Genomic DNA, 27,095 nt, shown 5'->3' on the forward strand with positions numbered 1-27,095 from the left:
CAATGACGAAGACAAAATCAAAGAGTTAATAAAAAAAGAAATCAAAAAAAAAAAAAATAAATAAATAAATAAAAAAGAAGATAGGAAAAAATTGAAATATCACACAAGATTAAATTAAACTCGTCGCTAATGAATTTAAAATTCGATATTAAATGCAATACGGGCCCATGTTGCAATTCTGTACGAAGATTATTCCTCTCCTCTCTATTTCACCCGTAATCCCTATCGTTTCTAATACTATCAAAAAGATATCGTTATCGTCATTTTGTCCAACCAGATGATAAATTATGTTAAATAACTTGAAATTTATTACAGTAACTAATTTTGATTTTTATTATTCATAATGACTAGACATTATATAAAACACTAATGATTTAGTCCATAACGTACATATACGTTACATACGTTACATACATTACATACATATATATATATATATATATATATATATATATATATATATACATGTATATACATATGTATATATTTAAATATATATAGTACGTTTTAGAAATGAAATACGAAAATCGATCATTGATTTTTTATTATTTCCCTAAGTAAACATTATGATTTTATAATGACAAGAGAGACAATATTTTTATTTGATTTGCATATTTTTTAATAGTACAAGTTTCTCCCTCTCATTTTCTCTCTCTCCCTTTCTTTCATAATCGATTAGATTATTTATATAAGTATTAATTTATTCAAAGAAGTGGGGAAATAATAATTATCCATTTATGCCTCTCTCTTTCTCTCTCTCTCTCTCTCGTTCTCTCTTGCTCTACCTCTCCCTCTTTCTCTATTTCTTGATATCATTCCTTCTCGTGGAAGGAATTTACTCGTTTACATCTACTTTTCTCTCTCTCTCTCTCTGTCTCTCTGTCTCTCTGTGTCTCTCTCTCTCTTTCTTTATTTTGTTTGATTTTCAATTCTCTCTCTTTCTCTCTCTCTCTCTCTCTCTCTCTCTCTCTCTTCGTAACGAGATTTATATAATGTTTGCGCGCTCTGATGACGGAGTCTTGGTTTTAATAAAGAAGCTGATGTAGGTGATAAAACCAATAGAGCTTTCAGTCGATAACGAGTCTTTGTGTAATACTCATCGACCGGAAATATTTGTATTCGAAATTTATTTTTCTTAAATATATTTCTTTTTCTTTTTTTTTTTTTTTTTTAGTTTTTTAAGTTTTATTCGAACAAAGAAAAGAAGGAATAAGTTATAAACAAGAAAAAGAAGAAGAAGAAAAAGAAGAAGAAGAAGAAAACGTTCATTTTTTTCATTCCGTTCGTAATCCTCGCGAAAAAAACAGGAAGAAACTATTATCGATATGTAAGAAGAACAATAAAAATAAGAATAAGAAGAAGAAGAAGAAGAAAAAGGAAAAAGAGAGAAATGATTACAATGACGAACATTGATATTAAACGTGAACTGTGAGATAGTATTAATTTGTGATTATCAACGTACGAATTTGAATATGGATTAAAATTAGTAATAATTATTATGTACTTTTTTTTTTTAATTTGAAAAATAATTATTTTCTTTTTTCGATCAAACGAAATTCTCGATTACTAACATATACATACTCGTTCTCATGGACTCATTGTAATATTCATTGAACTTTCGAACTTTTAATGATCGCGACACAAATGTCAACAATAAAAATTATTATATTTATATTGGCCGATCGATGAGAAAAAAAAAGAAGAAATTAATATTATATATACGTATACATATTTTTTTATTGTTGTTGTTGTCATTCGCGTAAATTGTTTTATTCGATTGCTAAAGATAACGATAAATAAGATACAATTAAAACAGCATGTGACTAGAGATGATAAATCAGCGAGATTAAATAAAATCTAATCGTTCTCTCTCTCTTTCTCTCTCTCTCTCTCTCTCTTTCTCTTTCTCTCTCTCTCTTTGTCTGTCTATTTTATAATACATACGGGTAAAACGTGATAGTTCATCTTATTCTATTGAAAGTCTTACAAATCTTACAATTAAAATTTGCAAGGTAAAACGAAGAGGATATTTGAGATATCATGAATGGAAACGCTTTATCGATGGATGTTAAGGTACTTTATAGATAACTGTTATATTATTTATTATTACAGTCACAAATAATCGATATTGATAAACGTTCGATCAATTTATATCGATATGATACGAATAAACAATAACATAAATTAATATATATATATATATTTTATATATATATATATTTATATATTATATATATTATATTTATATATATAAACAAATGACCCTGTGTAATATATTTATGAAAAAAAAATGTTTTTATATTGTTCTTGTTTTTCTTTTCATGCACATGTTTTTTTGCACATGTCATTTATCATCGTAAATATTTTTTAATAATCACCAAGGTCAGACTGTGTGTTTACATTTTTAATTTTTTATATACTCCAACGAATATATTTCATTCTGTTGGAAGACGAATACCGTTAGTGAAGGAGTGAGGAATAAGTTAATTAACAGGTTCTTTTGGTTACATTTTTTTCAATATTTATTCAGATGGAATGGAAGAACAACGAGGAGATGAAGAAACGCGAGAGAAGTGGAGTGATTTATCAGGTAAAATGAAAAACATCGAAAAAATTTAAGACGAATCAAGTAATTCATACTGTTCTCCTCTCCTTCATTAATTCGTTTCCAATTTAAAAAAAAGAAAAAAAAAGAAAAGGGAAATAAAGAAGAACGGAGATAAAGAGGACAGAGAAGAAATTCATGATGTTAGAAAATAAAGACTCGTCTGATTACGTTCCGTTGTTCAAAAACATTTAGATAGATTTCGAAATTTTAAACTCTATAAATATAAATCAACTTTTAATTGCACAAGTCTCTGTGTAATTGTTCTTCCTTTGATACATTGTCATAAATCATGAAAATTTCATAATAATGATTTTATCATTGTTTTGTCACTCAAATGAATTTCGTTTTATTTGTATGTATACCGAATTTGCTATCACACACACACACACACACACACACATATTTGAAGGAAAATTTGTGTATTACATAAATATTTATAACGATCACCTGGAGTTTAACTTTTTATTAACATTTTTGTCCTTCCTGAAATATATATTTTTATCTAATATTATTTAATATATTCTTTCTAATTTTAATATCACCGTTAAAGACAAAAATAATTCATCAATCTTGCATATGATCCATAAATTTTTTTTATAAAGTGAGTCGTAAATGGATTACTCCGTGTATTGTTTCTTTTTTTCTTTTTATTTTGTTTTGGAAAATACACCGACTGCATTTATAACTTCCTTATCTTTCGCAATTTCCTTTTTCTTTTCTTGTAAAATTGTGAAAGATAAAGAAAGGGAAAATTTTTCGAATCTTTATTAAACGTATACATTTGATGTTATTTATTTATTTATTTTTTGTTCTCTTAGTTTATTTTTCATTAACGATATACACTCTACATTATCTCTATTATATTTATATTCACAAGTGTAATTAATTATACTCTATGTTATCTTATTTTTACAATTACGATAAAATAAATAGATTATTTTATTATGATCAATAATTGCAACGATTTACTTTCGTTACGAGATATAGCACAGCAAGCATATAAGTTCATTTATATAACTCTTTCCTTTCAAAAACCCACGTGTTTGTAATACCATTCAATATGTAAATCCATTTGAATTTTATTCCTTAAAATTTTAAGGAATAAAAATTATCGATCATTCGATTCTTCGTTCCTGACACCTCTCAATCACATTTATTCATATTAATTTTTAACATGAGTTAAGACATTTAACGCAATTTATTAAAATCTGAAGGATTTATAATCGAGAGAATGACATATGCCTTTTCTTTTTTTTTCTTTTCTTTTTATTCAAGTTCGATTTTATTTTACTGATTAATTTTTATTAAATACTTTTATTCTGTATAGATTGTGATGCATTCCTAATCTTATATTAATTTAGATTATCTTCTTAAAATATATATTTTAAGAAGATAAGTATATTTTTAGTTTTCTAAATGTCACAAAAAAGAAATTTAAAAAACGCAGCATTCAATGTGTTAAAAATAATTTAATTATGTACAATACTGTATTATTGAAAAACTTACGCGAACATAAATTTTCTTTACAAAAAATGTTACGTAGTGTCACTCTTTTTATTTCTTTTTCTCTCTCTCTCTCTATCTCTCTTTTGCTCTCTCGCTCTCTCTTTTTCTTAAAGAAATTCTTCGCCATAAATGCAAACGTATACGTGAAAAATGTTATAATTAATTATTTTAATCGCGTTAATATCTACTATCTTTGCTAGTTGATAATTCGATACGATAGTTATGTTTGTGAGTTTATGTAAATCGTTATAATTTTTTCTTCATAAATTATTATAATTTGTTTTTCTCCAGCGAATAACGTCTTGATGCAACACTAACGAGTCTTGATGCAAACATTATTTAATTTTATCATTTCTTTTTCTTTTTTTTTTTCTTCTTTTTCTTTTTCCTCCAGATATTAATGAGCCTTAGCGCAAACGTTGTGGTACTTGGACCAGCTATGGGATTTGGTTATAGTGCAGTAGCACTTGGACCACTGATGTCTCTTTCCAGTGAAGTGAAGATCGATTTTAATCAAGCGAACTGGATCGGTTGGTACTCACATTTGACATTTAATTTTAAAAGAAGCCGCTTACGAACGAATACTTCTCAAGTGTCTTTAAAGAGAAACTTAAGATCACGTTTGCTTTTTTTTTCTTTTCTTTTTTCCTCTTTTCTTTTTTTTTTTTTTTTAGTCCTTTATTTCTTTTTTATTCATTTTACAGCTACCGCATCTGCTTTGGGTATTCCGGTTGGTTGCGTTCTATCGAGTATTTTGATGAGATGGGGTAGAAAGTTAACTTTATTCATCGTTTCGATCGTTTCTTTCATCGGTTGGATAATCATTTACATGTCTAACAGCTACGAAGAGATATTCATAGGTAGAGTAATTTCTGGGATCGGTACAGGTCTAGCTTCTGTTCCAACGACCGTTTATTCTGGTGAAATTGCTAATGTCAAATGGCGAGGTACTATGGTTACTTGGACTGGAATCTCCATTGCTTTGGCCCTTTTGATCGTTTATGTTTTCGGCTGTATATTTAAGGTATTCGTAATATTAAAAAGTTTTGCATATTCATTTTATATATATATATATATATATATATATATATTTTTTTTTTTTTTTTTTTTTTTTTTTTCTTAAGTTAGACTTAATATATGTAATAATATAAATACATATATTTAGCAATGAAATATTTTTAGGATGATTGGCGAATGATAGCTCTGATGTGTGCTATATTTCCTATTATCTCGATTGTACTAATCCTGTTAGTATTACCAGAATCTCCTATGTGGTTACGAGAACGTGGCCGTTTGGATGAAGCATTGGAGACATTAAAAAAATTTCGTGGTATACCAAAGGATGATCCAGTGACCATGGATATTCTTTTAGAATTTAAACCAAGAAATCAACAAGGAAATAATAATAAGAAATTATTGAATAACGTATTCAAGAGGAACGCTCTTATACCATTTATAATAATGTTGATGTACTTTTTATTTCAACAATTTTCCGGTATATTCGTCATGATCTATTACGCGATAGATATAGTTCGAAGCGCTGGTATTACTTTAGATCCATATATAGGAGCAGTTTTTATTGGATTAGCACGATTGTTCGGTAGTGTCTTAATTGCAATATTTTCTTCAAAGCACGGCCGAAGAATTCCTTCTATAGTTTCTGGTAGTGGTATGACTGTCTTCATGATTTTACTCTCAATTTATTTGTTCGTTATCGATAAAGGATACGTCATAAATGATAACGGTATAATACCGGCTATTTGTATTGTAATGTATATATTTTTAAGCACCTTAGGATTTTTATCGATTCCATTTGCTATGATCGGTGAAATTTATCCTAGTAAAGTGAAGGATCTATTTTCTGGACTTACTACTTGCATCACTTACATATTCAGTTCGATAACGGTTAAAACTTATCCTAATATGTTGTCATATATGGGGAAACATGGTGTCTTTTTTTTTTATGCGATCGTCTCTTTAGCTGGAACAATTTTTATTCTATTATTTTTACCCGAGACCAAAGGGAAATCATTGAACGAGATCGAGGATATGTTTGGAAAGAAAAAGAATAAAAATATTTCGAAAATAAATGATACAATCGTAATATTCTCCAACGATATTGAAAATATATCAGTAGAAAATGATGAAAAAAGTAAGACTTAGATCCCAATTGGAGGGATATATAAAAAGGAAATCTCATATTTCATATATCAATTTAATATTTCTGTCATACATATTATATTCTTGACTGATTAAATCCAATCCATGTAATTTACATTTTTTTTTTTCCAATGATTCGTCTCTTGTTCAACAGCACTGAACAGTTTTTTTTTCATTGTTAAATAAGAAAATAATATTAATATGTAATTGATCAAGACATGTTATATTAAGTAAATGATAACTTGTTACTTAAATGATAAGATAGTAAATATATTTTTATATACATTTATATACATGTATATATATATATATATATATATATATATATATATATATATATAAGAAATGAAGTATTTTCAATTTAGAGAAATATTTCTATAACTCGTTGAGTTAACTTTTGCAATTAATTTGATATCATAGTTAATTAATTGCCAATCAAGAAAGAAAATATTTACGAAGGAATTTATTTGAACAAACGTAATATAGATAGGCGCACTCTAGACGAAACGACAAACACAATATAAATTTTTGATAAAGATCATGAATGTACTTTAAAGATAAGATCTTTTTTGTAATTATCTAAACCTTTGATAAAATTGTTTGCTGACATTTCGAGAATACTTTCACGATATGACGGAGTGCGAGATAAATGTTTTCTTTTATTTTTGTTTCTTTTTTTTCTTTTTTCCCTTTTTTATAAGAAATTAACACATTCGTAGCCGATGAGAATTGCTTTATTAAAGACGCGTATGACATTCAAACGTTCTATATACAGTCGATGATCACATTTTATACAGATTCTGTTATCTTAAATGAATGAAATGACATATCATAGGATCACGTTATTTGATCTAATCTTAAAATTCTCAAATGACATATTACTAAATTTACGGCTTTAGTTTAAAGATATTAAAATGGCAAAGGATTGATAATAAATTATTGGCTTCGAATGTGTTTCAATATAATTTCATTAATTATTATTAACTATCATTTAATAATACTTATGTGAAATGATTACGAAAGAATGAGGAATATCACCACATATCTTCGTTCTCTATTTTATTATTAAAATCTTAAATAATAAATTAACAAAAGGTCGTAACAATCACGATAATTAAATAACAAACACAAAATAATGTACAATTTAATGTGTTGAAACGCGTTGAGGATTGTGAGAGTGGGTGGATGGGTGTTGTAGGGGGGAGGGGCAAGGATAGGGATGAAAAATGGAAAAAGGAAGAGTAGAAGGGTGTGTGTGTGTGTGTGTGTATGTGATGGGTAGGGGATCGGGTGAAGGTGACGACGATACTCGCGAGTACTAATAATAGTGATGATAATAGCAGATCAAGCGATAATAACGATAACATTGAGAAACGTTAACATTAATTAAAAGAGTAATAATAATCGTAATCGATAATATGCTGTTCGCGCGCGAAAACTAGTAATAAATTATCTCTTACAAGGTGCTACTTCAAAATCTACGAGAGCCCCTTTTAAGAAAAAGGAGAAATGAACGTCAAGACTTTGTTGCACCCCGCGTCATGAAGTTTGATCGACGATTTATGAAAAAGATGGCGAGGTACTGTGTGATATACTTTACGGTTATGTACTTACAAACGCGTTCTCTTTTTTTCATCGATCTTGAATTTGTAATGTCGCGATAAATGGAATGATAATTTAATGGATCTTTTCTCATTTCCTATCTTTCTTCGTTTTTTTTTTCGTCTTTTTTCTTTTATTTCTTTTTCCTTTTGTTTGTTTCCTTTCTTTCTTTCCTTCTTCTTTTTCTTTTTTTTTCTTCCTTTTTTTCTTTTTTTTTTTTTTTCTTCTTCTTTCGAGATCATCGACAACGAGATAATCGATTATGTACTTTTATGATAACAATCGAACTTATAGATTATATACGTACTCGAAGATCTTTACTAATTTTTAATTTGACAGATCGTTTATAAATAGGAATGATGATGGCGCTGAAATGATGTTTCCTTAAAATATTTTGCGAGACTTTTTGCGAGTCTAATGTTTTCCTTTCAAATTGTAAAATTACGAGCTTTATTAACTGTTGATCGACATATTCAAGAACCTTTGGAGCTCATTCTATATATTCTTCGTGCATTGCTTCGTTCATTGAAAAGAAATAGATAAAGGAGTTCGTCGTCGAGCTTTAAAGTTCATGAAAATTTGTCTTCATCCGTTTAATATTTCTTTTTAATTGAAATAATATAGAGGAAGGATAAGAGAAACATTTCGTTCTGATAATATTATTAAAAGTAATAGATCCATCGTAAGGACATTTCGTCTTGCGAAATGTTATCGAAGGATAAATTAGTATCTACATACATGTACGTGACAATTTACTTTAAACAAAATTAACTAAGCCAGAATTTCATTGTCAGGATTGGCTAGAGATTTGGCACGAACTCGACGAGAACAAAACGTCGTCACCTTGTTAATTAAAGTGAAATCGTTTCATCTCGATAATCTCGATCTTTTAACAATGAGAATTATTTCTCTTCAATAAGAGATACGTGATATTTAATGTGATATTTTTTCAATGTGATTTTTTTCTTTTTTTAAAAAAAAGAAAAAACGACGAATCGAAGAAGAGGAAAGAAAAGTAAAAATAAAAAAAAAAAGAAAAAAACAGAAAAAAAGAACAAGAAAGAAAGAAAGAAAGAAAGAAAGACGAGAAAAATAAAACGGAAACAAAAGAAAAAAGAAAAAAGAACATTTCTAATATAACGATCACGATTATTTTCAATCCTCGTATCAACTTGACGAGACTCGTTTCTAAATTATCGTTGTAACGATCGTCTCAATGACGGCTCGATCAAATTTGGCTATCTTAACGATCTAATATAATGTCAGTAAAGCTCTCTCGATACCGAAGATCGATATATATCCTTGTTGATAATAATATGATCCGATCGAATTGAAAATTCTTCGGTTTTCTGTTTTTTGTTTTGTTTTTTTTTTTTTATTATTTTTTCTTTCTTTCTTTTTTTCTTTTGAATCTGTAATAGTCTTAGTATCAATAAAGCTTCGTCGATAGGAAGATTCTTCTCTCGATCGTTAAAGGAATTTCATTGGATCCTCCTTTCGATATTTTACGTCAGAGGAGAATCTTCTTTGGCAACTCTCTCTCTCTCTCTCTCTCTCTTTCTCTCTCTCTCTCTTTCTCTTTCTCTCTTTCGAATTATATTTTATTCTTTCTTTACGAGAGAGATTGTAAAGCTCGTTTCTATCAAAGACTAATTAAAATAAAGGATTCCGATGAAAGTCTAGATAGAATATTACATTTTTGTGTTAGTTTTCTACCGTCTTTCAACGAATCGAAAATTAAAGGTCTTTTCTGGCAGTGCCAAAGTACCAATTGGTACTTTATAACTTTCCTTATCTACCGGCAATATCGTAAAGTTTTTCAATAACGAAGCAATCGTCGCAAAGCTTATATACTGAACCATCTTATAACCCATGCACGATCTTCGTCCACCTCCGAATGGCAAAAAGTGTTCTGGTTTGTGAAGTCTTCCATCGCGAAGGAACCTTTCCGGCATGAATTCTTTCGGCGAGATCCAAAGTTCATCGGACATATTTAATTCGTAATTGTTTAAGAAAATAAACGTGTCCTTTTCGATTCTATAACCTTGAGAAAAAAGAAGAGAAAAGAAAAGAAAAGAAAAAGAAAAAAAGGAAAAGAAAGGAAAAAAAAAGAACGATGTAATAAATAACAATCAGGTAATATAAATATAAAAAAAAAGTTCACAATTGGAAATAAATATTTACCTGCTATGGAACTCTCCTGATTGGCCACGTGTGGTACGATCGGACTTGCGATCAATCTTATTGCTTCCAAGATGATAGCTTCGGTATAAGGCATCAAACATCTGTTTCCTAAGCCAACAAATTTCTCCTCTATGCCAACCGAATCGATCTCTTTTTGTGCTATTTGTTGAATGTGCTGTCGAGTCGCCAAAAATCCTAAAATTTTCACGAGAAGATTGCCAACGGCCGAGTGACCACCTATTATATCCTCCAATGCAAACATGGCCACGTCCCAAGTCATAGTTGGCTCGGTATCTGTCTTAACGTGATTTATCAGACAATCGACATAATCTTCTTCGGATATTAGAGACGTCCATTTGTCCAATCGTTCTCCAATAATATCTTCGTCGACGAAATGACGAATTTCGTGACTCCAATTGGCCATTCTAGTCATATTTCGTTGGTGAAGAGGCATTAGAAAAGGCATGAAATCAGCGGCATAACCTTGATTAACCTCGAAGAATACTTTATCAAAATTTTCGACCATCCTACGAAATGGTTTATAATCGAACGTGAAACTCTTTGAGCAGAAATATTTCACGAAGACGCTAGCACAGGTGTGAAGAATTAATGGTTTGGCATGAATGCTTGTTCCCGAGAATGAAGTTAGATGATCCATCATGATTTCCAACTCGGCACCTATTATGTCGTTCAATTGGTTGTAACGCATCGTAAAGGAACGCGGGAACGTGTGAGCTCTCAGCATCTCTCGACGAGTCTTTTGTAACTCGGACCAGTTGCAGAAGGCAAGAGCTGTAAATAAATAAATAAATAAATAAATAAATAAATAAATAAATAAATAAATAAATAAATGAAGAAATGAATGAACAAATAAAAAAGAAAAGTAAATAAATAATGAAAAGAAAAAATATATAAAAATTGATAAAAATTTTTAAGGATAACTCGTTCCTTCAGTTTGAATATTTTCAAAGCTTAACGATTCTTTATTTACCTCGAGAGCGTAATCGGAGAAGGAATCGACACTTGACTTTAAACTTGACCTTACTCCAGAATCGCGTCGATCGGCCGTTTGCGAAATTTTGCCGGTAGAAAGGAAAAATGTGCGTACACGCAAGTATCCCTCTCTCTCTCTTTTTCTCTCTTTTTTTCTCTCTCTCTCTCTCTCTCTCTCTCTCTTTCTTTCGTCCTCCTTTTCGAATGGCGAATCGATCACGAAGTACGCGGAAATGCAAGGTCGATGCTAAAATAACAGCTAAGCCTTATGATCGAGCCTACTCGACAGAAAGTAATGGTTTTGCAATAGTTAATCGAACGATATGCCAAGCGTGTATTATAGGTTTGAAATCGAACTAATTGATTCTGAGAGAAAGAGAAAGATAAAGAGAAGGGAAGAAAAGATACGAGATGAGACGAAATGAGATGAGAACAGGAAGTGTGACCCGGTTTCTAGAGATAAGTCTTCCTCGTCCCTGTTAATCGAGTTTCCAATAATCATTTTAAAATCATCTTTTCCCGTACCTTCGTAAAATTAAAAATATAAAAAGAATGAAAGAGAGAACGAGAGAGAGAACGAGAAAGAGAACGAGAAAGAGAACGAAAGAGAGAACGAGAGAGAGAGAGAGAGAGAGAGAGAGAGAGAGAGAATCTTCCCGTTGGATATCGAGGAACGTAACATCATCAGCCTTGATCCTGTTTACAAGCGGGGAACTCGTTACGAAGCTGGAACGCGTGAAAGTGGTAGCGTGACCTCTAACAGGCAGTGGTACTTGCACTTGGTACCGCTTCGACGGTCGACCTTAGCACGAGTTTCATTGCGCGTTCGTTCGGGGAGGATCAACAACGCTTACACACTCGACACGAGTTTTACTCCTCGCTGATAGGTAACTCGCGAGAACGCAAACTCGTATGCGTGGCCCGACCGGATCGCTCACGTGTCGCGTACTATAGTAGCAAGGTCGTTAGCATGAGGAACGAGTTTTTGGCTCGTTCAAAAAGGAAGATGTTGATGGATTTTCGATTTTCACAGATTTTCATTATCTCTTCTCTCTCGGTTTTTTTTTTTTTTTTATTTTTTCTTCTTCTTTTTTCAAGCCATTCGAATTTTTTTTTGAAATAGAAAAAAGTATGTTGTTGTTTTTTTTTTCTTTTTTTTTTTTTCTTTTTTTGTTTCTTGCGATTACGACTCGAATTTATTACTGTAACAAATGAATGCTAATTTCGCTTTATCAGCGACTTTACTTTTTTTTCGTTTTTTTTCTTTTTTTTCTTTTTCATATCACGTTATCGCTTGATCGACGTATGCATGTATCTGTCATCGACGTATCTGTTTTCGTGAAAGCGAATTTTTCTTCTTCTTTCTTTCTTTCTTTCTTTTTTTTTCTCTCTCTCTTTTTCTCTTTCTCTCTCCTTTTTTTTTTTATTTTAACTTTCTTTACGACGAGACGAGAATTTGTCGTTTATTTTCAATGTGGATGTGTTACGCACGTGTTGGAAAATTGTTCTTCAATAATTTCGCGAGAAAATTGATGAGAGAGAGAGAGAGAGAGAGAGAGAGAAAAAGAGAGAGAGAAAGAGAGAGAGAGAGAGGAAGAGAAAAAGGGAGAGAGAGAGAGAGAGAGAAAGTGTAAATAGAAAGAGAAATAAAAAAAAAACTCACAATTCTCCTTGTTCCCACAGAATAGTAGATGATAACGAACAAAGTTTGGCCTGGAGTCAAAATGTGGTCCCTTGGTGAAGAGTACTTCTTTAATATTTTCGAGTCCATTGACGACAACGCAAGGTACCGATCCCATCTTGAGCTTGATCACTTGGCTGTCGTAGACCTTGACGAGATCAGCGAAGGCTTTGTAAGGCACATCGTAACGTCCAAGTATATGAAGGGATCCCAAAATTGGCCAAGGTTTTGGACCAGGTGCTTCTGGTAGAAAAGATCCTTCCGAGTAAAGAATTTTCTCGCTTTTCCTAGCCTTTTCCGATCGAAGATGATCGATCAGGATAAGAATGAGAGCTAGCACGGTGACAGCGATAAGTAAGGAAGTCGTCAGGCTGAGCGACAGCATGTCTTCGAGATTTTCTCACGCACGATATTTCACTTGGCAAGAGGATGCAAATAGTAAAAGAATAAGAGAATATGATGAAATAAAAGTATAAGAGGACTAAGAAGACTAACAAGAATAAGAATAATAATAAGAATAAGAATAAAAATAAGAATAAGAATAAGAATAAGAAGAAGAAGAAGAAGAAGAAGAAGAAGAAGAAGAATAAGAATAAGAATAAGAATAAGAATAAGAATAAGAATAAGAATAAGAATAAGAATCAGAATAAGAATAATAATAAGAATAAGAATAAGAATAAGAATCAGAATAAGAAAAAGAAGAAGAAGGAAAGGAAACGCGTTAGTTCGCCGGCTCGGCGTATCGCGTGTTGCGCGAGTACACTCGTGGACACGTTTCGCTCGGGTTGCGGAGATCTTAGCTTCTGGCAGACCGGCTACTTTTCTCGTCCTCGGTGATCGTAGCAAGTAGTTAAAGAGAGCGAAGAAAGGATCGGCGCGTTTGTTGTGGTTGCCGTCTAAGGCCGTGTGTTGTCCTGCCGGAGTCCGTCTGTGAACGGTCTGCCGATCTGACTCGGTCTGTGGGGATAGGATGGTTGCCCGGCTATCTTATATAGCGGCGTAATGTAGTCAGCACATTTGCGTCGCCTGTGCCTCAACCCCATACATATGGATTGGTGTGAGAGACGACGCGAGTGAGGCAGGGAAGGTGGACGGTCTCTCTCATACACTGTACACCGGATCGCTTGTCTGTTCGCGTACTCGTTTGCTCCCCCGATCGTTGGATGAATCGATCGATCGATCGATCGATCGATCCTTAAACGTGAGAACAGATTTTGAGAAAATGCCGTGGCGACGCCGATCTCGACACCCATGGATTTGATAGATAAGACCGTTTACCGGGGGTGAAGGGAACAAGATTCTCCACCACCCTCTTCTGATCAAAACAAAGACGAGAACGGAGACGTCGAAGAGAAACAGAAGGAGGAGGAGGAGGAGGAGGAGGAGGTGAAAAAGAAGGAGGAGGAACGAGTCAAGATCGAGGAGTCGTTTGAGTGGGGAGGACCCCGTAGGGCCCATCCAAGGGACGCTTCTTGCCCTTGACTTCTCTCCTTAAGGTGCCATCGGCTTTTCTGGCAAGGTGGCTCTCGCAGCTGCGACAGTCCATCTCCCCCACCACCATCGCCATCACCACCACCAACACCACCACCACCAACACAATCACCATCACCATCACTGCCACCACCACCACCACTATCACCATCGTCACCATCATCACCACCGCCACCCTCCTTCATCTCCCAACGTGCCTCTCGACGTTAATCTTGCTCGCGCGCGTGGAAAAACGGTGACATGCGAGAGAGAGAGAGAGAGAGAGAGAGAGAGAGAGAGAGAGAAAGAGAGAGAGAGAGAGAGAGAGAGAGAGAGAGAGAGAGAGAAGAGCCAGCGTCTCTTTTCGGTTCTCTCTTTCCTCCTCATCGTGGACCCTTCTTCGGAGGTTGGACCCTCCGGAGAATCTCGCGCGGCAAGAAAGCCGTTTTCGGCGCACCTGTAAGACGCCTTGACGATCTTGATGCGGGGTGGAAGGCCGAAGGAAAAGGAGGATGTTTTTTCTTCGAACGTCTCTTCTCTTCTCTTCTTTTCTCATTCTCATTAACTTCCTGCGGATCGTCTACGATATTTTTATCCTAATACGGGATATTAATTGTAGATGTTAATTTTCTAATATATTCGATGTCGCACACGGCTATTCATATCGACCTACTTTCTACGAATTCGAATTTTTTATTATGATCGAAATCAATTATTATCGGAGACCGATTATATCTCTTTGATTCGATCCTCCTGATCGTTTGTTGTCTGATCATGAAGAAAAATTCTTCTTTTCCTTTTTTTTCTTTCTTCTTCCTTTATTTTTTTTTTTTTTTTTTTTTTTTTTTTTTTTTTACGAAGACACAATCGACATCGTCTATCTATCTAAATATCATTCTTCTTTCTTTTCCCTCCCCCTCCTCCCACCATCACCCTTCTCTCCCTCTCTCCCCCCTCTCTCTCTTTCTCTCGGATATTTTTCTCTTATGTATCTCGATCGAATCGAAAATCGAACGATCTTGAATCCAAAGTCCGTAGTTTCTGCAGGATGTTCAATGGATTACGTAATCGTTACGACAAACGTTAATATTCGAGATCGATCTTTCTGACGAAGAGAAACCCATGACGTCATTCATAATCGAAGGATTATCTCGTGCGATATAGATCGACTTATCAAATCCTTCAGTAATGATAATATTCTTGTGCTTTCGATGAATGATAATAATAATAATAATAATAATAATAATAATAATAATAATAATAATAATAATAATAACAATAATAATAATAATAATAATAATAATAATAATAATAATAATAATAATAATAATAAATAATTATAATAAATAATTATAATAATGATAATGATAAAAATAATAATGATAATAATAACAATAATAATGAAGAAGAAAGGAACCATGGCCTACTTCGGTGGGAGTTTAGGGAGAAGGTACGATGAAGAATCTATGATCGACTATCGAGACGCGTTCAGACGTAAAAACTAGACTGACTCTCAATGAGCAAGAATATTACGGTCCCCTTACGGTCAGTCGGCCAAATCCATTCACCGAGCGAGCCCGTTCGAGTTCGAGCAGAAGAAAGCTAATGAATGCGTGTCCAGCAGCCGATCATCTCTCTCTCTTTCTCTCTCTCTCTCTCTCTTTCTCTCTTTCTTTCTCTCTCTCTTTCTCTCTCTCTCTCTCTCTCTCTTTTTCTCTCTGTCTCTCTCTCTTTTTCTCTCTTTTTTTGATCTTTCAAGTGGTCCCTTCGATGAAAATACGACTCTTCGAAACTAACATAGAGAGTATAGATAGGATTAGAAGGAATGTCGAAAAAGCTCGTTTCAATCATTCTTCGAGAAAGGTGGTACGTATCGCAACGTTACTTTTTGTCGCGGAAGTCGATTCTAGATCGGGGCATCGGATTTCTTGAAATTGCGCCGAGAAAAAGAGGTCGAGAGTATTCTCGAACGATCGAAGATAGTTTCGATGGGTCCAGTTTCTATATAGGTAGATATACTTTATACAATATTTTCTTTCTGGATAATAAAATCTCTTGTTGGTATTATTAATGCTTATTACATTGATATTTCTAATCTCGATTATTACGAATTAATTCGTGAATAGGTATATTGAAAAAAAAAAAAATGTTTTTCTTTCTTTCTTCTATTCCTTTTTTTTGTTGCTTTTTTTTTGTCCTTTCTTTTTCTTTTTCTTTTTTTTTCCTTTTTTCTTCTTTTCTTTTTTTAATCTCTCGACTGAATTCAAAAATGATTTCAAATTTTTATACGAAACTAATTGACAAATCTAATCTAGATGTTTAATTCAAATTAATTAATTAATTCATCAATTTTTTTATATGAAACTAATTAAGATAACTAATGTATGTGTCCAATTTAGATCGTAAATCTTTAGAAATGTCTTCTATATTTTTCAACTAGACTCTTGAATCCATAAATGTTACATATACATATATTCACAATGATAATAAATTAAATTGCAAAGCATTAGAAATTTCTTCTTTTATTTCTTTCAATTGAAATTGATCAATACGGATAAAAATCATGTCGATACAGATTAAAATATAAAAATATTTATGAATACGAAAACGTAATCAATATCAAAGCTAATATCCTACGTCGAATAACCGAATTATGAAATGGTAATTCGTATAAGATATTTCCTGTTAATTCATCGATTGAATTTTTCCAAATAGTTTAAGGAAATCCTAAAACGATTCGAATCGATGCGTAAATTTAGTTTGGCTTAAATGTTAGCATCAAGCTAGAAGCGAGAAGAATAAGAATAAGAATAAGAATAAGAATAAGAATAAGAATAAGAATAAGAACAAAAAGAAGAAAAAGAAGGAGGAGAAGAAGAAGAAGAAGAAGAAGAAGAAGAAGAAGAAGAAGAAGAAGATGATGATGATGATGCAAAAGATGAAGAAGATGCAGAAGCCGAAGAAGAAGAAGAAGAAGAAGAAGAAGAAGGAGCAGACGAAGAAGAATAAGAAGAAGAGGAAGGTAGTTTCGTTTACGTTTAAGACTCGCGACTTGAGAGAGGAAGCATGCTCAAGTTGGACGAGCAAGAGTAAGTATACTCCACGAATTCGTTCGAACTAATGAATAAAAGATGAGTCGCGGTGGTGCGTGCGATAGTCGTACGCTCGAGCGTAAGTACTCTGTGCTCCCTCTCTTTGCCTCCTTTAAAGCAGTTCGATCTCCTCCCTCACTGACGACACCCCACGCTACTACCTTTTTTCCCTCTCACTCGCGACAGTAGAAGATTACTTCATCCGTATCGAGAGGTATTATCGAGAGTCGATTTCTGGGAAGCTAGCGGTACCGGCTTCTGCCTGGGCAGCTCGAAATCAACTTAGAGAGCAAGAGAAAGACAGAGACAGAGACAGTGAGACAGAGAGAGAGAGAGAGAGAGAGAGCAAGAAAGAAAGAGAGAGAGAGAGAGAGAGAGAAAGGAAAGAGACAGAAAGAAAGAGAGAGGTACATAACGGGAAAGCTCTTCTCTTCTTTTCAGTCGAGAAGGAGATGGAGAGAGAAAGAGAGAAAAAGAGAGAGAGAGAGAGAGAGAAAAAGAGAGAGAGAGAGAGAGAGAGAAAGAGAAGCTCGTTCCTTCTTCACTGGTATCGAGATCGACCTCGTCGGAGTAACTCCATCACGAGCGAGGCCTATCGGCTTCGCTTAGAATTTTTCATTTCGCTTTCGTAGCACGGATACAAGAGTGCCGTCCCACTCGTTAGAAAGAGAGACGAGCGATTACGACGCGCTAAACTTTGCACCCGCGAGATTTGAGCGTGCCACAGAGCACGTTCTCGGAAGTAAACCGATACGAGTATTGTTCCATTGTTATACTATAGTATTATGATGTGAAATGTCAATAATTTCAATGAGAATTTATTATCGTATTATACGAGAGAGAAAAAGAGAGAGAGAGAGAGAGAGAGAGAGAGAGAGAGAAAGATTTTCCTTTTTCTTTTTATTATTTTTTGTTTTAATATTTAATCTTTGTTTCTCGTCATATCTCTCTTTTTACATCGCTATCATTCAATTTCAATTTGGCCAATCAATTAGTACCGTTTATAAAATAATATCACGGGAATGAATGGACGTAATGGAAAGATAGGGAAAAAAAACCGATATATTTTCAAAGTTTTCTAAATACAGGAGGAGAGAGAGAGAGAGAGAGAGAGAGAGGAGGAGGGAGAAAGAAAGAGATGGAGATCTCTCAAGGTCCGATCCGTTCGTTCTCGGTCTCCCTCCGATATTACTAAGAATAGCTGGTTAAATTCGTAGAAGAGACAAGAGACACGACGGTCTCGCTTGCTCCTCAAAGAGGAACGCCTTGGATCGCGGGAATCTCAAGATCGCGAGCGCGAACCGTATATGATAGAGGTGGGGGAGGAGATTCGATCGATTCGATCGCTTCGATCAGCGAACGAAAGCAGACCGGATGTCTGCCGTCGTCTAAAGTGTTCAATCTCCTACATACTTTTAACATCTTTCGAGGAGATATATATATATATATATATAGTATTTTGTTAAAAGATCGACGTAGATAAAACTTCTAGATATTTGATATTCAAGATCATCCGTTGGAAGATAGTAAAATTATAATAGCCAAAAATCAAAGTTATCCGATTAGATTAGAAATGTAACAAAAGAAATATATATTTGTTTATCGTCTCTAAAAAATATTTTTCCTCTTGTTTCTCTCTCTCTCTCTCTCTCTCTCTCTCTCTTTCTCTTTCCCTCTCTCTTTCTCTCTCTGTCTTGTTCTCTTCTTATCCTTTTTTTGATTAAATTTTCGACAATCGATGATAAGTATCGAAAGAGGATAGATAAGAAGGATTTTAGTCCGGTCTCTCGATCTTTTCATCGATCGTCCTGAATTCAACGATCGAACCGTTGTTCCGCCTAAGAAGAGAGTACGAGTTACATAAGAAATTATTGAAAATGTAACGGCGGCCCTCGTTTCCCTTCCGTCCGACTCTTCTTACCGTTTGGACGCGCCGCAAACTCGCCGTCTCCCGACACAGTGGCGGTGACGTTGATCTGCATCTAGCGGTCGCTGTGCATTGCGTTCTAACGGTCAGAGGCACCTTTTACATAAGTATTGTACATAACTACATACATAACGCAACGAGAAGAAACGGGAACGGAGAAGACGGGCTTCGGGAAATATGCACTTGCAAAATTTGCGACGAATACATTTATGGAAGTGCCCATCTAAATCTCCCTCTAATTCAATCTAAGCACAACGACTATGACTAGTCACGACTACTACTAAGAATCTTCTTCTTTTTTGTCTTTGTCTTCTTCTTCTTCTTCTTCTTTTTCTTCTTCTTCCTCTTCCTCTAACTCCATGTTCCACGTACAACTAAGACATAGTTACGAGTACGTTAGACATGCTGATGCTGATCGAAGGTAAAAGTTTTTTCTGTCTCGGAAGTCAGCCGATCTTCCTCCTTCTCTCCTCTTCTTCTCTTAATCTTCTTTTCTACTCTATTCTATTCTGTTCTTTGATCTACTCTATAACTCTTTGGTTCTATACGTTCGTCGTGTCTCTTCTACACAGATGACACGGATTCTTTCGATCGAAATCTCTCTACGATTACGCCAATCCCCTTGCCAACTTTGCTCCGTTTCAATGATAACGGTTACATCATTTTTCTCACCTACCTATCGATCAACATATACAATACATACGATATCGTTCTGATTATTTTATCCGTGTATCTTGAAAAATGGCCATCCATGAGTTCGTTGCTCGTTAAATATTATGCAACGCTATTTTTCGACTTCTATATGGTTAGAAAATTTTTATTTATAAATCGTTCAATTAATTGATATTAAGATTTTTAAGGCAGTAATCTATCTGAATTATGATTAATATTATTATTAGATCGATTCGTGAATAAGTAATGTTATAAGTGAACAATTTATTATTATATATTAGCCGAATATCTTATATTCATATCATATATATATATATATATATATATATATAATTAAATAAAATTTATTAAATTGATTCTTAAATAAGTGTCAGTTAATTGTAATTAATTTCAAATTTATAACGGTACACTTATCGATCATCGCAAGAGTTATGACTAAAAAAATCGATGAAGATACATTAATGAAACATTTTATCAGAATATATTATTTGTATAATAAGAAAAACAAAAAAAAAACAAAAAAAAAAAGAAAGAAAAATTCGAAAGGAATGAGAATAAAATTGAGAACATTAACCTTTTAATCTTTTCCTTCTTTTACTTTTTATCATTTTATTATTATTCTCAATATTTCATATATATAAAGAGATACGTATCTATAACGTGATAAGATGGATCCATTTGTGTCCCGATTACGACATTTCTTCCGTGTCAATTTCTTTGGCCAAGGAGAGTTAACGCAACGGGTCCTCGATCGTTGATATTAATGATGATGATGATAATGATGATGATGATGATGATGATGATGATGATGATGATGATGATGATGATAAACAGGATCAAGAAGTAACAACGAACGATAACGACGAAGACGAGCATCCACGAACCGGTTTTCGGTAGCTGGCCTCTCTCGTTTTAATGTCGCATTTACACTTCGCGATTTAATTTCACTGCGAGGCGCTAACTTTCGCGATAAGGAGAAACGATTATGGTCGCGCTATTAAAGCTGAATGGTATTTAAAGAAAAGGGAAATTATCCGGGGTCAGTTTCAATTGACGACGACTAAAATCTCCTTTCCCTTCTTCAAATTTTGTTTGACTCTCAAACTTATTCGTCTTCTTTATTCGTTTGTTCGTACGTACGTACGTTCGTTCGTTCGTTCGTTCGTCCTTAGAGCTGCGAGAAAAAGTGTGTCAAGTAAAGGACGTAGGACACTGAGCGAGTCGTCGAGTGAATTTGAATAGATTTATCGGCGCATAATGTCTTTCCGAGGTTCCGCCAAGGCTATTCTCTTTTTCGAATGTCATTGCGAAGTGATGCTTTTTAAACAAATTCGACGATCTCTATGAAATCACCAAGTTCTCTATGCCGAGATTCGTGTAAAAACAACGTGGCGAAGTAGAACGATCGATAGGAATACTGATATTCTTTTAGCGAAAGATTAAGAGAAAGAGGACGCACAATCGGAAGAGTATATATAACGTGTTAGAAGTAATATTTGAGAAGAGAAAAAACAAAAAAGAAAAAAGGAAAAAAAAAAAAGAAACCTTCAGTCGAAGGACAAACAAAAAGCTCGATATATACATTAATCATAGATTAATCATAGGTGGCGTATCTTTTTTAGATATTTATAAATTTTATTCTTCAAGCGAAACACATTTTAAAGTGAAAAAAGAAGAAGAAGAAAAAAAAAACGACAAAACAAAATCGTGAAGTTTTTTTAACGACCCTAGTAGAATTTTAAAGTACATCCCAGTTGTTTCTTCTATTTCATTCGAATTATTTTAACACGTAAAAGAGACATACGAATTTAAGACATTCTATGAACTTCGGTTCATTACGAAGCGAGCATAAATTAATTAACAATTTTTCTTTTTTCTTTTTTTCTTTTTTTGTTTTTAATTAAGATAATCGTATCTGCATTCGAAAAAGAAAGAAGAAAAGCTGTGAATATTTGACAAATGATCGACGTAAATAAAATTTCAATTACAAAGTGAATTGACATTATTTATGCCTGATTAATGATAACAGTCATCACCGATATCGAATAATTACATATATATAAAAAAAAAGAAAGAAAGAAAGAAAGAAAGAAAGAAAGAAAGAAAGAAAGAAAGAAAATATAGCTATATTAATGACGTCAGAATAACAAAAAAATAGACATACAATATAAAATAATTGAATCCCCTTTTGGATAGTTCATTTTAATGATACTCTTTGAAATTGAAAATAAAACATTGGAAACACTCGAAGGATCGATTTGATCTTGATTTCGTTTCGTCGATCCTCTATCGTATCATTGATTATGAAGAAGAACGTTGTAAACGCAACCGGCCGCAACTCTACACGTCGATCGATCCGAGGTCATGACCAAGTACTTGGATCGAACTAGGCGGACTGGTCTTCCGCTCGCTAGCCGCTGGATCTGCCAGAAAAACGGATCGCGTTCAGGTTAGACGAGTCCTAGTCTATTGAGTAGAACTTGGTCCGACAGACGCGCTCGTTAAGAAAGTCCATCGTTTGATCTACGATCGCCGATTTATTCGCACAATTTTACGATCGATCGAACGAGAACGTCTTCCGCATTTTAAACGTCACGTAAAGAACGTCGTTACTAAACTAATATCTGAAAAAAAGTATTCAAATACATAGATATACATAAATAGAGCTCATTTTTTCATATTATTGGATATAAATAATATTTAATAGAAAATATGTAATTATTATTTTATCTTGAAACGCATTTCTTTTTTCTTTTTTTTTCAATTATATCGAAAAAGAAGACAATTCTGTTTTTTAAATTATACTTACATTTTATATATATATATATATATATATATTATATTATATTATTGCTTTTATTTTTATATTATACAAGACGAGTCCTTTAAATCGAGACTTTTAAATATCATAAAAACGATACATTCTTTAAAAAAAAGTTTCAAACAAAAGATCAAATATTTATTTAACAGAATCGAATAGGAATCGAATAAGATTGCATAGTATCGTTCGAATAAGATCAAAAAGAAACAAATGATACAAATATGGATAGAATTGGATTGAATATGACAGAAAGAGTTAAATAGAATCGAGTTTGCCCGAATAGTATCAAAAAAAAAAAAACATCCTATCGGATTGAACAGAATAAAATAGAATCGTCTCGATATAACTCGTCTCAATTCGGTTTGATTTGGATCAGTTCGAATCAGTTCGACCCGGTTTGAGTTGACACGATTCATCGTTAGCCTCGAATCGGCTTGATAAGATTCATCATTAACTCAGTTCAGCTCGTTTTGAAAATTTTCGATTGTATATAGAACAAAAAGTCGAACAAACTGTTGAACAAACTTTTGGACAGACTTCGAATAAAAGTCCTAAGAAAAGCCATGTCAAATCAATACGAATCAAATCGAACCGAAGTGAAGTTAGGGTAGTCAAACCAATTGGATCGGGCTAAATTAGGCCAACCCAGACTGAGCTGGGCCAGGCTGAATCAGGCCAAGCTGATCTGAATCGAATCTGAATCGAACTATGTTTGAAATCGACTCTGTTCTATACTGTTCAATCCGCTAGGATCCTTTTTTGATCCTGTTTAAAATAACTCGATTCTATTCAAACGTTTCCGTTCTATTCGATCAAATTCTATCCTTTTCTATTCCATTCGTCTCTTTCCGATCCTATTTGATCCTATGCGATCTTATTCGATCCTGGTTGATTCTGTTCGATAATATTTAATGTTCGATAGATTTGATAATTCGATGTTATTTTATTTTATTCAATTCTACTTGATAGTATTTGATCCTATTAATCTTATTCGATACTATTTGATCCTGTTCCATCCTATTCATTCCTTTTTGACTTTCTTCGGCCATTTTTTAAATCCGATTCGATACCCATTTGGTTTTATTTGATCTTATTATATTCCATTTGGTTTAATTTGATTTTATATAATTCTTTTACGTTCTATTCGATCTTATTCGATGTTATCCTTGTTTCGTCGTCTCATATAGTTCTGTTCTATATCGTATATTTCTACTTGTCGTACATTTCTTATTTCAATAAAAAAAAAAAAAAAAAAAAAAAAAAAAAAAAAAAAAAAACATTGGATATGGATATATAGCGAAATTGCATTACGTTTCTGTTTAAATAAAAAATTATGTTTCTATTTATATAAATGAAATTGACTTTGAAATAATCTTAAAAATGTTCGTCGGGTTAGAATTAAATGATGTTATTATAATAGGCTTTCAAAATATGTAACTATTGGATATAATTAATGAAACCAATTTAGGCAATCAATGCTATTTAATAAAAATGTGTTGTAAGAAATCCTCTTAAAAAATATCTAATATAAATAATCTCTCTCTCTCTCTCTCTCTCTCACTCTCTCTCTCTCTCTCTCTCTCTCTCTCTCTCTCTCTCTCTCTCTCTGTCTCTCCCTATCTTTGAAATAATGAAAGAAAGAAAACTTTTTCTCAGGAACGGCTCGCACGTGTTGGAGTCGTGCGACTGATGGAATTTGCTCACGTGGCGCGATTATCGTGAGAAGACAAAGTAGAAGAAAAAGAAGAAGAGAGGAGACTTCAAGGTTCGTATCTTGGTTTCCTCCAAAACCTAGGACAAGAGCGAGCCACCGAGAAGATCAGCATCGCGGTTGCGCACGCGTCTCCTTGAAATGAAACAATCGTCGAGACCAAGGCTAAAAGATAATCTGTTAAAATTATTCTCGCTTTTTAGCATAATATCCATGAAAATAAGATAGTCCATGTCGTAGAAAAAGTAAAGATGTTACTTAAAAATCCGTCGAATATATTCAAACGAAATTTTGTTCCAACGTAAAAGAGTAATCCTTTCGTATCGTTTCGATATAGAAAAAAAAAAAGAAAAAAAAAAAAAAAAAAGAAGGGGCAAAAATAAGAAGAACGATCCGATGCAAAAAACGAAAATGTATTCGCCGATTTTTTTCTCCGATGCAGCAAACGCGACGACATATCGATACGATTTCGACTATATTTGCTATTCAAATACACGTGATCTGGGTGCATCTCCCTAAATTTAGAGAGACACTTAACCTCGAACTTTTTCGGACGCCCATGAGAAAGAATAATACGGAGTTCTTTTTTTTCTTTTCTTTCTTCTTCTTCTTTTTTTTTCTTTTTTTTTTGTTCCCTAACGTCTCTTCTCCTTTCTTTCGAATTCCCGTTCGTTCGAAGTGAATTCCGTCGAACTTATCAAACGATTTTTGATCTCAACCAGTACATCGTATGTACATAACACTTATCTGGTCCTTTTAAATTCTTCAAATTCGTGAGGAGCAAAGTCAAAGCGAAGTGGGCGTATGATAGAGAATCGAGATACACATAAGGTACCTTCTAAAGATGCAGGATTTAGCTGCGTTCGCTATAAAAAATGCACATAAATCCCCAGTACTTGCCGATATCCTGATGCGCGGGAGGTCGAACAGAGAGAGAGAGAGAGAGAGAGAGAGAGAGAAAGAGAGAGAGAGAGAGAGAGAGAGAGAGAGAGAAAGAGAGAGAGAGAGAGAGAGAGAGAGAGAGAGAATCGCATATTCTCGAAATCGTACCTTCGATTAAATTCGACGAATTCGAATTTTAACCGTCCATTTTGACCCTGCTCTTTGTTGCCGAGAGAAAACAGTACTTGAACAGTAGATCGATCTCGTTTCGATTCGTTCCTTTCAAGATCCTTCCGTGAATGTTTACGCCGATGGTGAAGATCCTTTTACAGATTTCCACTTGGTTGGGACTATAGAATAACGATCTTTACTCCGATCCTTTTCTTTTTGTTTTGATTTTTTTTTTCCTTTTTTTTCTCTTTTCTCTATTTTCCTTTTTTGATTTTTTTCTCAATTCTTTTATTACTTCCTCTCTCCTCGTTGTTTTTCATCTTCGATCTTTAATGAGACTAATCGTAAAGTATTCTTCTATTTATGAATATTCTAATTCTTCGTATTTATGAATTCACGAAGATTTCATTTCTTTAAGGGGGATAATAAAAAAGAAAAAAAAAAAAAAAAGAAAAAAAGAAAAGAAAAAAAATAGAAAGGAGAAAGAATAGTATTCCTCTCATACTCTATTGATAACCTAGATTTCCTTTCTTCATCGATCTATCGATCTTTTTTCTTTTTTCATCGATCGATCGAACTGTCTTGATTCGTCTGACCTGAAACGTTTTTTTCAAATCTTTTGCTTCTTCTTCTTCTTATTCTTTCATCGTTATTGTTGTCTGTCTCGAATCGACAAGAAAACGTATAGCTTAGGAACGCATTCCAAGATACGTTCATGCCTCGTGCACGCTTATGATCGACGATCGTTAAATGACCGAGTTCCAACCAGTCGATGAGCCTGGAATGAGTACGGGGGTTCACGTTCGTCCAACGCCCTCGACGTGAATATACCATCATATGCAGGGGAGAGTTGTCAAATATGTATCGATCATCAATTTAATCATCATAAATTTTCTTTTCTTTATCGTTAAATAATAAATAATATTCGATTAATAGATTGATATATCAAGTAAATAAGGAATAATGTATAGATCCGTAGATATAGATTATAATTTATAGATGATTGATTAAAATTTATGAAAATAAATTTTAATCTAATCGGATAAAATCGGATAATCTATTTATAAGATTTTCTTTTATTTTACATTTTTCTTTTATTTTATAATCTTTTCATATTATCCTCTTGCAAAATGTATTACAGATTTATTGAAAATCATTTTATATATTTATATAAGTATTAGAATTATTGTAAAAACAAATATATTTATTATTAATTTTAATAATTAAAAATTATATATATATATATATATATACATATCGAATAATAAGTGCAATGTAAAATATTTTAAATGATACGATTTTGACAATTCTTGACAATTTATACAGATATCTATACATGTATATGTATGACGATTTGAAATATTAATTTTAATAAATAAAATTTATATCAAATAAGAAATACAAATAAAATAATGAAATCATCCAAAAAAAAAAAAAGAAAAAAAAAAGAAAATTGTAAACACATATAAAATTGATTTAAAACGAACTATTTAAATGTTGATTTTGGCAGTTAGTTCATTAATAATATAAACAGGGTATATTACGATAGAAAGAATGTATATAATAATTACATAACGATCTTCATCGATCTTACGTCATTCGTTAAGAGAGAAAG

At 33.1% G+C, this 27,095-nt stretch overlaps 2 protein-coding genes across 4 annotated transcripts; one reads left to right on the top strand and one right to left on the bottom strand.

Moving 5' to 3' along the window:
• Positions 1 to 1,050: 1,050 nt before the first annotated feature.
• LOC118443725 (trehalose transporter 1-like protein) lies at positions 1,051 to 8,960 on the top strand. Of its 3 annotated transcripts, XM_035871106.2 has the most exons (6): positions 1,052 to 1,327; positions 2,013 to 2,073; positions 2,531 to 2,590; positions 4,509 to 4,644; positions 4,819 to 5,138; positions 5,297 to 8,960. In XM_035871106.2, the coding sequence occupies exons 2-6, from the start codon at positions 2,041 to 2,043 to the stop codon at positions 6,275 to 6,277; spliced, it is 1,530 nt and encodes a 509-aa protein (XP_035726999.1). In that variant the 5' UTR covers positions 1,052 to 1,327; positions 2,013 to 2,040; the 3' UTR covers positions 6,278 to 8,960. The 3 variants fall into 3 exon arrangements, with proteins under 3 accessions (XP_035727004.1, XP_035727005.1, XP_035726999.1); XM_035871111.2 differs by lacking the exon at positions 2,531 to 2,590 and having other exon boundaries at positions 1,051 to 1,327; XM_035871112.2 differs by lacking the exons at positions 2,013 to 2,073; positions 2,531 to 2,590 and having other exon boundaries at positions 1,051 to 1,327.
• LOC118443726 (cytochrome P450 307a1) lies at positions 8,960 to 14,325 on the bottom strand. Its single transcript, XM_035871113.2, has 3 exons — positions 12,717 to 14,325; positions 10,061 to 10,852; positions 8,960 to 9,920 (listed from the first exon to the last, which is right to left on the bottom strand). Exons 1-3 carry the CDS (start codon positions 13,117 to 13,119, stop codon positions 9,589 to 9,591), a joined length of 1,527 nt encoding a protein of 508 aa, XP_035727006.1. The 5' UTR covers positions 13,120 to 14,325; the 3' UTR covers positions 8,960 to 9,588.
• Positions 14,326 to 27,095: the final 12,770 nt, after the last annotated feature.

The sequence above is a fragment of the Vespa mandarinia genome, chromosome 1, assembly GCF_050613455.1.
Source record: "Vespa mandarinia isolate Hongniang chromosome 1, ASM5061345v1, whole genome shotgun sequence".
NCBI classification, from domain to species: Eukaryota; Metazoa; Arthropoda; class Insecta; order Hymenoptera; family Vespidae; genus Vespa; species Vespa mandarinia.